This window comes from Schistocerca piceifrons, chromosome 5 (genome assembly GCF_021461385.2).
Source record: "Schistocerca piceifrons isolate TAMUIC-IGC-003096 chromosome 5, iqSchPice1.1, whole genome shotgun sequence".
NCBI classification, from domain to species: Eukaryota; Metazoa; Arthropoda; class Insecta; order Orthoptera; family Acrididae; genus Schistocerca; species Schistocerca piceifrons.
Window position 1 is genome coordinate 472,013,563 of NC_060142.1, and position 14,113 is coordinate 472,027,675.

The 14,113-nt window shown below is 36.4% G+C and overlaps 1 protein-coding gene across 1 annotated transcript; it reads right to left on the reverse strand.

Moving 5' to 3' along the window:
* Window positions 1–573: 573 nt before the first annotated feature.
* LOC124798673 lies at window positions 574–13,653 on the reverse strand. Its single transcript, XM_047262172.1, has 3 exons — window positions 13,043–13,653; window positions 5,117–5,428; window positions 574–1,125 (listed from the first exon to the last, which is right to left on the reverse strand). Exons 1-3 carry the CDS (start codon window positions 13,259–13,261, stop codon window positions 736–738), a joined length of 921 nt encoding a protein of 306 aa, XP_047118128.1. The 5' UTR covers window positions 13,262–13,653; the 3' UTR covers window positions 574–735.
* Between the last annotated feature and the right edge of the window lie 460 nt (window positions 13,654–14,113).

The window sequence follows — 14,113 nt, forward strand, 5'->3', positions numbered from 1 at the left end:
GAAAGAACATCTGGGGGAAATTAGATTTTTCAATTAAGAGGACTTTCAAATAGTGGTTCTCAGATGATTCCATGATGAAGGAGCAGAATGGTAGAATGTTCTGACCATTGTTTACAGAGACTTGGTTATTATGTTGGAAACTAGTGTCGCATATGTGTGTCACTTTGAAGTTCTACTGTCTGCAAACAGTTAAGTATAAAGAAGAAATAAGAAAAGAACGTGTTGATCATTAGAATTCCTCAGAGTAATTTTAGCGTTTGTACTATTATTGTTATATAATTTGTTACAGTGTATTTCCCATTTCTCCTAGCTATCTAGCAGCATTACTTTTCAACCTCAGATCTTCTGCAACTTCCCTTTCCTTTGAAGTTTTTCCACTTCTGCTTTTCCCCCTTATGGCAAATACCAAATTTTGGGTTGTGTAATCTCAAGATTCAGTTTTTATTGGTAGCTGAATCCATCACTCCAACTTTCATCTTCAGTTCTATTTCAAAAATTTGATATCCTTCTAAGTATGTTCTGCTACTAATTCTTATTTAATTTTTGAACCTTCTAAAGTAATACACTGCTGCATACATAAAAATGCTATATTCTGTTTTATTTGCAAAAAATAGAACTGTACATGAAATCCAGGCATCACTTCCATGTTTTCACACTCCATTAAAGCCACAATGCAAAATACAAAATACAGCTTCTCATTTCAAATATTAGGTACAAAAGATATATTGGCAGCAATCACACAGAAGCAGTAGAGACATTCGAACTAGGGATAACAACCCTCGGCTTCAGTTTGTATAATAACCATCGAGAAATTTCTCCAAATGGAGAGCGATAAGTACGAACAAACTTCTCGTCTAAATGTTGTGGTGCAGGAGGGTGCCTACTTAACAAGTGAACTGCAGATAAAAGTCTCCACTGTGGCCATGGAGAAGCACCATACAGATTGGCACCCAGATTAGTAACACCAAATGCGAAATGTTCACGGTGAGCTAGCTCAGGATGCTTCTGTAATATCTGTTCTGTTGGTACTTTCCCAGCATTATAGTACCATTCCCTTGGGTGATAGCTCCTGTAGCTATTAAGCCACATTGACAGAAACCTTGCATTCTTGCTGGCAATGAGAATCTGAAAAAAGACAAGAAATTTATTTATTTATCCATGAAATCATGTTCATGAAATGGGATACCAGTTACAGCAATTGTTGAAGGAGCATATTCCTTTTTGCTGTACTGATTTCCAAATACATATGTGTTTGTTACAGTAATTTTTAGACAAGAATCTCCATTTTTAAATATATGTGTCTGATGTAGAGAGAAAAGTGTATTAGTTACCGAATTGGCTGGCCAATATTAATACATTTTGGACAAAATTAAAGATATGCATGACATACATTGATCTCCACAAATTCAACACCAGAATAAAAACAATGCTGAAGCATCACACTGGTAACATTCCTCCTGAAGGAGTTCTTATTATTTTTGACTGAGCAAGGTAATTTAATATCAACTATGCTGGTTACAGGCTCAGACTGTCATTGCATTTACGCAGTCTCTCATTTGTCAGATGAATGTTACCATCACCACATGAGTGGTGATCACGTACATCATTATTTCTTTTACAGAGATGGAGAGTCTTATTTATGAATGAAACAGTCTCTAGGATGTACATGCACAGCTCAGGTGATTCCCATTTCTATGGAGATTGGTTTGGTAGGTGTATATGGTGGTAATCATATCATAATCTTAACAGTGAGTTTTTGCATAAAAAATATTTTCTTCTGTATCAATCACCTGAAAGGAATGCCTAATGAGATGACCAAGTTAACTGGAGCAGTGTACACAGATAGTCAAGTCATACCTTTGACTGAGAACTCTAAAGGCATAGCTGAGGCTACTCACTTTATAAAGCAGTTTATCTACGTGGATACACCACTGTAGCACGTTGTCTATCCTAAGTCCCAGGAATTTAGTCTCACTGACCTGTTCAATAACTTTCTTGTCTATGACTAATGATTCTATATGTGTTTTTGATGGGCAGAACAACATATGAGCTGTTTTTCTTTTTCATATTAAGTAAAAAGTAATCACAGAGGCAGTACAGAAGCCCTGCACTGTTGTCAACTAAGTCAGTCCTCATCTGCTATGGAGGAGTGTAACAAGGAGGAGGTTCGTATCATCTGCAAATAACATGGGTAATGTCGAGGATAGGTGTTCTGGGAGATCATTAATAGTGAGGAAAGAGGAAGGTGCCTAATGCTGAGCCCTGTGCAGCTCCAGATGTGTCTGATATTATATGTGAACTGGCTGTTATTCTATCATGTGCCATTATTCCTACTAGCTGCCCTCTGTTTTATAGCTAAGACTGAAACCATTTATTACAGACTCCTGCTAGAACATTAGCATAGGTGCAGTGTGTAATTGATTACATCAAAGTCATTTGTACTATCAACAAAAATCCAGACACATAGGGCTTTCATTAAACACAAGTATTAACTAGTCAATAAATGAAAAGCAAGCCTCATTGATGGATTTATTTTTATGAAAGCCGAACAGCTGTGTTGTTTGTAATGAGTCAACTTTCAAGAAAGGATATTCCTCAATAATAATTTTTTTCTATTATTTTGCATACAGTTGGGTGGACTTGTTGAACCTTATGATTTTTCCTTTTTTGTGTGTGGAACTATTTTCCAGGTTTTGAGTGGTTGGGGGGAAATACCAGTATTCCTGGAGCAGTCACTTACATAGCACAGTAGTCAAATATTACATCAGTAACATGTTTTTAGCTAGGTGAATCATAAAGACCAGATGAGAGGGAATTTTTCATATCCCAATAATTAGGAGAACTTCCCTCAAAGTCGAAGGCATCTGAAAGGTGATTTGTCAGATGTTATATACTTTGAAGGGAAAGATTTTTTTGGTGGAGAGCGACCAACTGAACGAATGCTAGATATTCCAGAAAAAATGTTTATTAAATGTATCACAAATATGTTTTATTGGTTGGCCAATATATGGAAGAGGTTCTGGTGTTTTCTGTTTGACATCAGTTTATAAAGCAGAATTATATAAAGATGTGTACAAACATTTGTAACATACCCTACTTCTATACACTTTAGGAATATCATTTTAAAAAGTCTTCATAATGCAATAAAACTAGGCAGTGTTTGTTCCTTTTTAATTATGAGTGTTTTCCATGGAATTATACCTGATGATGATAAAGTTAATCTCAGACTTATCTGGAGGTCTAAAAAGACTTAACAGCAGTCAGTTTCTTAGATACATCGTCCTATAGAAAATTTTCATATCTGCTTCGGTAAAACAATTATATATTCCTTCCACACTATCAGTAATTGCCATCAAAATAAGACCACTGAATAACAAAGATAAAACCTAAGAATAGTTACTTAATTTCAGCACTAATTTATTATATTATGATATCAGCAGAAATTACTTTTGTTTTGTTGGAGATGGTTATTCAGGGGCTCTTTGCATTCTAGATTCTCACATGTCATGAAAAGGAATTTGGTATCACATTATTACCGAGTGGCTTGTATCTATTTACTTTCATGGTCACTTTCACAGCTTTTCAGTTCACAGTTTTTTTAGTGCTATCATGTATTGTTCAAATGCAAATCTTCGGATTTTCACATTGGTGTATTAATTCCTGAGTCACTGAGTAGTATGGGGTATTCCACTTATGGAAATAATATTCTGGTTGCCAATTATGGTTGCTAACTGTCACACAAACGTACAAAACTACACAATCACATATTGCTGGTATATGTCATGACTCTTTTTGTACGTGGCCCTGCCCTTCATTTATAGTTTTTACAGACAGTACCCTGCCTGCCTGCTCCACAAACAGATTTCCTGCATCATTTCTGCCCATGACACCAATAAACTTACCACAACTGCTTCCTAATCAAGACTCCTCTCATCACCTAGGCACTGAAAAACTCAAATGTATCCTTCTCTAGGGCTTCGACTACCTATTTAGGTAGCCTAGAGCGACAAGTATAGTACCCAAAGCTCTACCTTTATTCCTAAGAGTGTTATTCTGTTGCATACCAAACCTCCACAATATTTCTGTCCATCCTTAGTTCAAAAATCATTCTCCAAGAGTAAAACTTATGCCATATACCTATAAACCATGTCCAACAGCAACCATTCAGAGGCAGGGCTATGTGAGCAGGGCGCTACATGTTATATCGGCACCTGGGGCTATGTGAGCAGACATTTTATGCAGGTATGTCAGATTATCAGCTGTCTACCGATGTATGAGCTTGACCACCCAGTTACCGAAGCCAGTATCTTGCATACAACACTTATGAACTCAGAACAGCTGCATATAATTGAGCTGTCTTTTTCAGCATATCATTTTTCTTGCATAGTCCACTTCATCTCAACTTTCTCTAACCCACATCCCTGAACAAACCCTTCCCACTGTCTTGCCTCACCCTTCCCTCTCACAGTTTTCTATTCCATTCCATTCCAGGTCTGACACTGTACTCCCCTGTGCCCTATCATCTCTCTCTCTCTTTCTCTCTCACTCCCCCTCCCCCCCCCCCCCCTGTCCAACTTCTGTTTCCCAAACTTTTCACCTACCCCTGCATCTGCCTCTCCAGACAGCTGCTCATAAACAGTGCTTCCCTGACCACACTGATGTGTGTTTAGCGTCTGTGTGATAAAATGTTGGTACTTCTTTTTTTCTCTTAAAATAGCCACCCTTAGGCAGGTATCTTCTTGTTCTTTCACTGATTTTTCTCAAGCAATTCCTTCTCAGCTCTCCCCTCCCCCTCTTGTTTGTGCCTCCACCTCCTCCTTATATTGTGTATGAACTCTCCAAACTCGTTGTACTTTTCAACATAATTGTTTCCCATTACTGCTTGTTTGTACTACATTCCATTTACTATGGCATCCATTTATCATATTTAATCTTTATATAAAAAAAAGATTTACTTTAGTATGCACGGAATAGGTTTTTAACTATTAAAAAGTCCTAAATAGTGCTCTCATCATTTTTTTTGCTTTCATTTCCTGTATTTAATTTTCATCTTACAATGATGATATTTACATGATAATCTACTCCAACAACATGTTTCAATATAAATTTTTTGTACCTGATTTCCAATGTATTCACCATAAGGCCATGCAACAACCATTTCGGAATTCCTGTATCTATCTAGAGAATGTAGAACAAGCATGTCTGTGTCCAGATAAATTCCTCCATGCTGCATCAGTATCTGAATCCTTGCAACATCTGCAGAATGGTACACTGAACTCAATCGTTGACCAAACACATGTGTTGGTTGCTCAAGAAGAGACACATGGATACTGGTGTCATTAAATGGTGCTGACTTAATAGCCAACCAGTAATTCCCTTCAAAATCTGGGCTGTCAGAATGTATTATGAGCTGCTCTGGTTTCTGCACCTAAAATTGGAAGCCATAGTATGAATTAACGCTAAATTTTATTTTGTTATTTGTGTGTTGAGAAAAAATGTTATTACTATTATCATTATTTATTATTATTAATGTGGATGTATAATGAGTAGTGATATGTCACAGGGAAATTAAAATAAGAATTGCAATGACCAAAGAAATTCTTATAGAAAAAAAATTACTCATGTATCCTCAGATATGGTGAAAAAAATGTGATCAGTGAAGTGTTTCATTTGGACAATCTTAAACATTGGGAAGATGTGAAATGCAGTGTCCAGGATCTTTCAAACCATGAATGTAGAGGAAGAAAGAGAAAGTTTGAAATGAAAGGGCAGACTAAGAAATGAAGAGATATTGAAAACAGTGAATGAGAAACAGTATTTATTAAGAACATGTAACAACAGTATGGGAAGAAACTGGCTAGGGAATTTTACTGTGTCTGTTTCTTAATTTATTTTGTAATTTATTTTTGTGAAAGATGTAATTACATGCATAGCAGTTGGTAGTACAATACAACAGTATACAATCTAATTTTACTTTATAATAGGAACTTCAGAATGTAGTCCAAATTATTTGATATAATAATACTTTAGATTTTAGTTTCTGCAGTAGGCTATAGAAGCACTGCTCAATGAGCCATGATTTTAGATGTTTTTTGAATGTCTCTCCAGTTATTACCTTCAGTTCATTTGGCAGTGCATTGAAGTATTTTGCTCCATTAATATATGGACTGTTTGCTGTTTTTTTTTTCACTCTTCTGTGTATCATGTGGTAATTTTGTACTTGTCTAGTATTATGATCATGAATTTCTGCATTATGACATGTATATTTCTTATCTTCTACACTTAATACCGTGGTTTCAAACATATACATACAATAGATAGTCAGAATTTTAAATTCTATAAACAATCCCTTACATGATGTTCTAGCATCTTTTTTGCCTAATATTCTCAAGGCTTTTCTGGAGTTTAAATACTCCGTCTACACGAGTTTTGGAAGCCCTGCCCCACAATGAAAGACCATATGCTAGAAATGGATGTATTAAACCAAAATACATCATCCTCATTGTTTGGGTATTGACATATGGAGCTATTCTTCTTAAAACATATAGGCTATATGATAGCCTTGCACATACATTGTCAATTTGTTGCGTCCATAGTAGTTTGCTATCTATGCATATACCTACGAATTTACACTCACTGCATATTTTCCCTAAAATATTACTATCTTGAGAATCAGTACAAGTTTGCAAACCACCAACATTGAAGGGGATTATATTTGTTTTTTGTAAGTTGACTTTTAGATTGTCATTTTCAAACTTTTCCTTTGCAATATCTATATTTTTTTTTACCTCTATGCCGAGATTAAGAATATCGTTTCCCCAACAAAGGCCTGAAGTGTCATCTGCATACACTGTAATGAAGGTATAATTTTTTACTATCTTTGGGAAGTCACTAACGTAACATATAAAAAGGAAGGGACCAATTATCAATCCCTGAGGCACACCAAATTTAATATTCCTGACCCTTGGTGTATAACTTTTTAATGTCTTTCCATTATTGTGTGAGACTGAGGCACACTGTCTTCTGTTTTTTAAATATGATGTGATGAGCTGCAATAGTTTTCTACTTATGCCATCTCTGACCAGTTTTGATAGAAGTACCTTATGATCAACCCTATCAAAAGCTTTTGATAGGTCTAGGAAAACTCCAGCTACTTACATGCCTTCATCAATTCTGTCAAGAGCTTTCAGCATAAATTGAAGTGTTGCAGTCACGGTGCTACGACTACTTCTGAAGCCACGCTGAAAATCTCCCAGGATGTTGTGCTTATTATAATGCTCTAGCATATATTTCAGAATTATTTTTTCAATTAACTTGCTAAAAACGGAAGTTAAAGTGAGTGTTCTGTAATTTTCTACTAGTTGTTTATCACCTTTTTTGTAGAGAGGTTTAACAATGGCTAATTTTAGTGTCGGGGAACACTCCTTCTTTTAAGACACTATTTATTAGATGCACCAAAGGATATGCTAGATCGTTTTTGCACTGTTGAAGTAAAAATGGAGAAATTTCATTCCAGCCAGCGGATTTTTTGTTTTTACATTCTCTGATGAGCTGCAAAATATCCTTGGTTTCAAGTTCATGGAGTTGATTAGCTTCCGAATTGTCCTCAGCAAGACTTCCAACAGGTACTTTATCTGTGGTATTGAAAGTCAGATTCTATGATATCTATGAAATAGTCATTAAAAAAGTTATTGATCTTTTGGGGATTGGTGACATCAATATTGTTATTAGATATCTGTATGTTGATACTACCTGTTAGTTTTATTTTAGTGTCTCTTATTTCGTTTACTATTGACCAGCAGGTCTTGGAGATACAATCTGAATTTTGTAATCTCAAGTTGACCTTTTCAGCCTTCAATCTTGTGACTTGCTTGCAAAACTGGTACTTGTATTGTTTGTATTTATCCCTGTGCTTCTTGTTTTTGGTCTCTCTTTGTATCATATACATTTCTTCCATTTTTTCTTTCAGTTCTTTGGTAGAATTATCAAATGCCACGGGTCTAGACTGTATTGCCTTTTTAATATTTATCTTTCTGATGGGAATAGTATTATTTAGATGATAAGATAATGTATCTAGAAAGGCATCCCATTTATTATTCACTCCTTTGACTTGAAATACTATATGCCAAGATTCATGACCAAGGCTCTCTCTCTTAATACTGAGGTTCTTAGTGAACTGCAATAGACAGAGATATACATGGTTAAAGTATGTAAAACTTATTGAGTCATTAATTCTTTGTTCTAGCATTTTGATCATTACTGCAAAAGATATAGTTACTGAAGGTGGATGCAGTGCTGTAAACACTTTTTCACCCCAGCAAATGTGGATTTCTGAGATATCCTTTGTACCTTCCAATCCTGAGTGTACACTGAAAAATCTGTGGATTTGTACCGGAGGTGGAGAGTTGCAAACAACTGATGAAGTCATCCCATTCTGGCTTTTTATATGGAATTGCTACACTTTACTACCTGACCCATACATACCAAGGCAATGTGTCCAAAACATTTGCATTTGTAGCAGTCACAGTGAATTAGAAATGGTTGTTTATGCCTTCATCTGTAAAAAATCAGCCTTGATGTATTCTTTGCAAGACTGACACACTGAATGAGAGTTTGAAAGGGGCTGCCTCCTTTAGTTTTCCATTGATGCACTTCATTATTTTCCTTAAATTTGGCATTCCTTCACCCTGTCATTATTCTTTTTACTGCAACCTACATCCTTCTCAATCTGCTTATTATATTCATCTGTTATCTCCGTCTGGCAAAAATCAAACACACAAGTGTGTGTGTGTGTGTGTTATTATTGTTGTTGTTGTTGACGAAGGCCTTAATGGCTGAAAGCTTTAATTGTGAGTCTTTTTATTGAGCCTGTCTACAACTCAGCATCTCCGCTATATGGTGAGTAGAAATTTTCCTTCTCATTATATTATTTTTATCTCCCTCTACAGTTTTAACTCCCACACTTCCCTCCAATACTAAACTGGTGATCCCTTGATGTCTCAGCATGTGGCCTGCCAACCAATCGCTTCTTTTAATCAAGTTTTGTCACAAACTTCTCGTCTCTTCATTTCCATTCAGTACCTCCTCACGTTACATGACCGACCCACCTGACCTTCAACATTCTTCTGTAGCACCACATTTCAAAAGGTTTTATTTTCTTTTTGTCTAAACTGCTTATTTTGTTCGTGATTCACTTTCATATGTGGCTACACTCCAGACGAATGTTTTCAGAAATGTTTTTTTTTTACCATTGCCAGTCTACTTTTTATATCCTCTCTACTTTGACTGCCCAAATAGCAAAACTATTCTACTACTTTAAGTATATTGTTTCCTTAACTCCCTTAGCATCACGTGATTTAATTTGACTACATTCCATTATTCTTGTTTTGCTTTTGTTGATGTTCATCTTATACACTCCTTTCAAGACACTGTCCATACTGCTCAACTGCTCCTCCAAGTCCTTTGCTGTCTGTGACAGAATTACAATGTCATCTGCAAACCTCTCAATGTTTTTTATTTCTTCTTCCTGAAATTTAATTCCTATTCTAAACTTTTCTTTTGTTTCCTTTTTAGCTTGCTCAATTACGTAATGAGTAACATAGGGGCTAGGCTACAATCCTGTCTCACTTCTTTCTCAACTGCTGCTTTCCTTTCATGCCCCTTGACTCTTATAACTGCTGTCTGGTTTCTGCACAAGATACGAATACCCTTTTGTTCCTTGTATTTAACCCTGGGTACCTCCAGAATTTCAAAGTGAGTATTCCAGTCAGCACTGTCAAAAGCTTTCTCTGAGTCTACAAATGCTTCACGCAGTGAATGTGGACATTAAACACAAAAACCTTTTTGAAAGTGAGGGTTGCTCAGCAAGCAATAGTGATGTGTGTGTTCGTGGGGAAAGAAAGACCTATAATTGGCTCATGGAAAAAAGCCAGAGTGGAAGACTTAATTATTCCTGAAATGGAAATGAAGTGAAGGTGGGTAGAATACATGGTCAACTGACCGAGGAAGTTCCTTGTTAAATTACCACAGATTAGGAAAAAGGAGGAAAGGAAGATAAGTTTAATGTCACCCCGGTGGCGTGGTCATTAGAAAAGGCAAACAGTGGTGAAAAATATTTGCCTTGTACTTTTCAAATAATCATCCTAGCATTTACCTTAAGTGATTCAGGTAAACTACAGAATACCGAAACCTGGAGAGCCAAGTGAGGATTTGTATAACGGTTCTCTTGAAAGCAAATCCTGTGTCTCAATCACTGCACCACCTCACATAGTGAAATGAGAACAGACCAAAAAAATGACATTGATAAACATGCAGGAGCACCATGGATCTGCGTAGCCTCGGCCAGGCACTTGAATGTGATTTTCAGAGTATCCATGTAGACATAGATGTAGAAGATATTAATATGTGGAGTTTGGAAAAGGCCTTCATCCAGCAGTGGATATCAATTTATTGATAATGATTTATAATGTCCCTGACCCTTTCCTACTGTCCCCTCAATTGGGAGGGGAGAGGGGTCACTAGCAGCCCATTTATTTGTGATAGGGCTTGGCAGCAGTGATTAGCTGTAGCTCTGGAACACCAGGGATTCCATTTTCTCTTTGACACGCCGGGACGGGGTGGGGGGGTATTCATTGACAGGAGACTACATAATGAAGAATTCTTACGAGGAAGCATGGATGGACAAAAGGTCAAAGAGTGAAGATAATACCAACTAACAGAATTTCAATAGTATAGTAGAGCTGGTGAAAGATGATTCCTGACAGCTGGCAGCACTGTTCCCAGCTGGCAACTGCTAAGCGCAAATTGCTGTAGATGAAAACAACAGCCATTTAGAGACATGCTACAGCACTGTGGCTTTACCATAGAGGAGTTTACAAAATAACTTTCATCAGTCATTGATCATCTTGTGAATGTTGCAATTCTTCTTATTTCCGTGCTTGCTAATAAAATTGGAGAGGAATTCTACCTTACGCAAGACATCTTTGCAGTTTTGTTTTCACCCAGAGATGTTTCAGCACTTTCTGTGCCATCTTCAGTGTGTTTATTTGTTTATTTTCCTTGTCACTTAGAGCTACTGGATATTTATGTTAGTAGCTTTCCATCTACTGCCCAGTCTTAAGCTTGTCATAGTTTTTGACATTGGCATGTTTTTACTTTTTTTTGTATTGAGATAAAATGCTTATTTCTTTCACTTTTGTTGTTACATATTCATTTTACCTGGTTTCTTGGCAATGCTTGGTTTATAAAATGAATGTGTAACAACAAAAGCAAAAGAAATACGCACATTATTTCAACACAAAAAAGTAAATACACAACAACATCAAAAACTATGACAAGTTGTTGATTGCATATAAAACCTAAAGCTACTAGCATAAATATCCAATAACTCCATATGAGAAGCAAAATAAAAACACTGAAGATAGCACAAGTGCTGAAACATGTCTGGGTGAAAAGATGGAATTCCTCTCCAATCTATACTGTGGCAGCGGTAATTAGCACACTGCAATTGTCAGGCTCTTGTTTTGCCAACTCTACTTCAACATTTTACAACACTTAAAACTGCTAGACATTATTACTTTTTATTGTGGAGATAGTGTCTGGTGTTCTCAAAATGTCAATAAGGTTAATAATTATTGGAATCTTGTATTTGTAATTTTTAATTTCACATCGTGTGGATTGATGGCCTAGACAACAAGGTTTAATATTCAACCCCTGACCCAGGCAATATTTTTTTTTTCTCATCACGTATTGGTACTTTTACACTTTCGACTGTTTTGTGTACATGGAAAATGCAGACTTGAATAGTGATTCAGATTCCATGTTGAATACTGTCTCTGTAACAGGGCAATTGAATTAAAAATGATGGAAGGCAAGGGCATACCAACTCCAATAGGACTTTGACAGTAAAGCACTGTTACGCTGAAACATACCTTCAGATTGATGAAAGGTTTGTTTGATTGCTAGTGTGTCATAATGTCACCCACCACCCCTCCTACCTTTTCCAGAAATGTTGGTTGTGATGAAAATGATTTGTCTGTTTTTTAACATGAGGTCTAGGAAGGTGACAACAAGGGGCTGTGTTAGTGAAGCCAATGAATTTGAATGTGAAATAAAGGTTCTGAAAACAAGATGATCTGTAGCTTAGCCTGTAGTCAGTGTTAACACACTAAACTCAGAAAATTTGTATTAGATAGTAAACAGTCCTACAATATATTTGTATCTATTAACATCTGTGTATCATACATAAACCACAGAAATGCATCTGGGCACAACTGTGTAACTTTCAGCTTGCTTTGCTTATCACCTTTGTTTTATTTAATTATTGATAAGGGGACACCACTGTGTATGTGAGTAACTTTATCATCCTTTCTTGCGTAAGGACTGTTTGCTTCACACAGATCTCAGTAGGAAAAAGAAAAGATGGACAAGTGAACTCTGAATGGCTGAATGTTTATTTGGCAGCAGGATTATTACATAACATGGATTTCAATTAGACATTTGTATAGCACATGAACAGACAGATAAATGTGGTGATGTTTTTAATTTCGTAAACATTCATAGGTAATTTATTCTTTTTCACATAAACATGATTTGCTTAATCCTGTTTTTAGAAATACCAGGAACCTTTGTCAGCACCTTGTCCACCTTTGGATGATAAGCAGCAGCAGAGGACTTCTGTTTAGACAAGTATGTGGTACACAATTAACTGTTTTTCCTTGTGCATGTATTGCTTACTCACTGGTGCTGGGGCTGACACATGTAGTGGTGCTAGTAGTAGTAATCTTACATTTCTGTAATTGTAATCATTTGTTAGCAACAAACTCCGAAATGTCTGAACTATTCTGAGTACACCTAGCCACAGAACAGTCGTCCAGGTCCGTCGATGTGAACATATTATTCTTACAAAATGTTTGTGCTATGAATTGATTTGTGTGTTCTGGTACGTGCAGAACGTTGGGTCACGGACGATAGTTGTGTAAAAATAAAACGAATTAAAAAAATAGAATCGCCTATTGACGATTGCTTTTGTCTATATACTTACCTTTAACACAGACAGGATACTCAGATACGATATAAAGTCAAGTGATTTTTTACCAAATATTATGTAGTGTACAATGTTCGGCACACAGTCTTTAGTACATGAATTAGTGTAACGTAGTTCAAACCGGTCATTATTTGTCCAGTAAAACCATGAAACTGCAGACACCAGAAATAGTACAAGACTCACAGCCTGTAAAATAATTTTTGATCGAGGCAGCATTTGGCTTCACCAAATAAGCAAACCAGCGAAATGATCTATTTTTTATAATTACAGTTCTAGTGTTACGGTGATCTCATTGTACTAAAAGTATTTAAATTGGTGAGCAACAATCGCCAGACTTAAACTCAGCTACCTTCAACTACAGTATAAACACATTTCCAGTCTAGTTTACTTTTTTTGCGACGTGACATAGCCATCTTTTTTTCAAATATACCCGCTGGAATCGAATATGTTTGTCACACGTAGTAGTTACTTCTTCAGGTCTAATATTATTTAGTTGCAGTTCGTAGAGAAATAAAAGTACATACACATCTCGCAACAACCAATATTAAGATATCTCTCAATTAAAGGTACGCACACTCGTTCACAGATAGTGAATGCGCTTTTACAGACACATTAAATAACAGCAATATATATCTGTGTGTGTGTGCGCTACAATGAGTTCAATATAGTTAAAATTAGCTGACATTTGGCGTTTAAAAACCCTTTTAATACGATCGACTTATCTCAATTGGTTACTCGAAACGAAGGTGTCTAGTACAGCGCCCCTGGCGTTTTATTTCTGTACTAGAGCACTGCATAATGCCCAGCATAAGCGTAGCTGAAGATCGTGAGAAGCACTCAGTGCCCACAACTCGGTTCGCACGCATTTGGTTGCGTGAATAAAACGGAAAATGTAATTTATTTTCGGAAGTAAGGGGAATATTCTCAGGTTCGCATGAATAAAATGTGTTGGAGCATATACGTCACTTGAGAAAATTCTCAGTTTGCGTAAAAGGGTGGCGGAAGTTGCTCAGCGCGAAGAACTTCCTCCGATTTCGCTTGAATCTTATCTTAATATATGAAATTATC